Source organism: Bison bison, unplaced genomic scaffold, assembly GCF_000754665.1.
Source record: "Bison bison bison isolate TAMUID 2011002044 unplaced genomic scaffold, Bison_UMD1.0 scf7180017864037, whole genome shotgun sequence".
NCBI classification, from domain to species: Eukaryota; Metazoa; Chordata; class Mammalia; order Artiodactyla; family Bovidae; genus Bison; species Bison bison.
In genome coordinates, this window is record NW_011494609.1 from 7,498,750 (window position 1) to 7,499,146 (window position 397).

Below are 397 nucleotides of genomic sequence, written 5' to 3' on the forward strand. Positions count from 1 at the left end.
GGGTTGACAGGATCCTGCTCCCAGAGTAGGCAAGTCTGAACTGGAAATAGATTAGGGGCTTGGCTGGGGCGGGGGGTGGCCCTCCGCAGAGGGACATATAGCGGCCGAGAACGCCGCGCACCTTCAAATCAGTCAGCGTGGATAAGGGGATCAGGGCCAAGCGTTCGAACAGGCGGGAGCGCGAGCGGTGGGGTAGGCGGAAGCATCGCCACGGCCCGGCCGGGCGGACCACGTGGAGGCTCCACGCGGTTGGAAAGTCAGCTAACTCGGACCACCGGCCCCCAATCCGGGCCCCCGCGCCCCCAGCCCGGCCTGGTTCGCGAGACGCCCCCCGCCCACATCCCGCCAACCCCGCGCCAACCTTCGGCCCGCTGAGTTCTGGCGACGATGTATTTCC

At 67.5% G+C, this 397-nt stretch overlaps 1 protein-coding gene across 1 annotated transcript in view; it reads right to left on the bottom strand.

Moving 5' to 3' along the window:
- The window catches only part of RRP1 (ribosomal RNA processing 1), a gene marked incomplete at its 5' end in the record, with an annotated part of 14,587 nt that extends 14,192 nt beyond the window's left edge, over nt 1–395 (bottom strand). The window contains one exon of the mRNA XM_010835005.1: nt 362–395. Coding sequence (XP_010833307.1) covers nt 362–395 — 34 coding nt within the window. The remainder of the gene's footprint in view (nt 1–361) is intronic.
- Between the last annotated feature and the right edge of the window lie 2 nt (nt 396–397).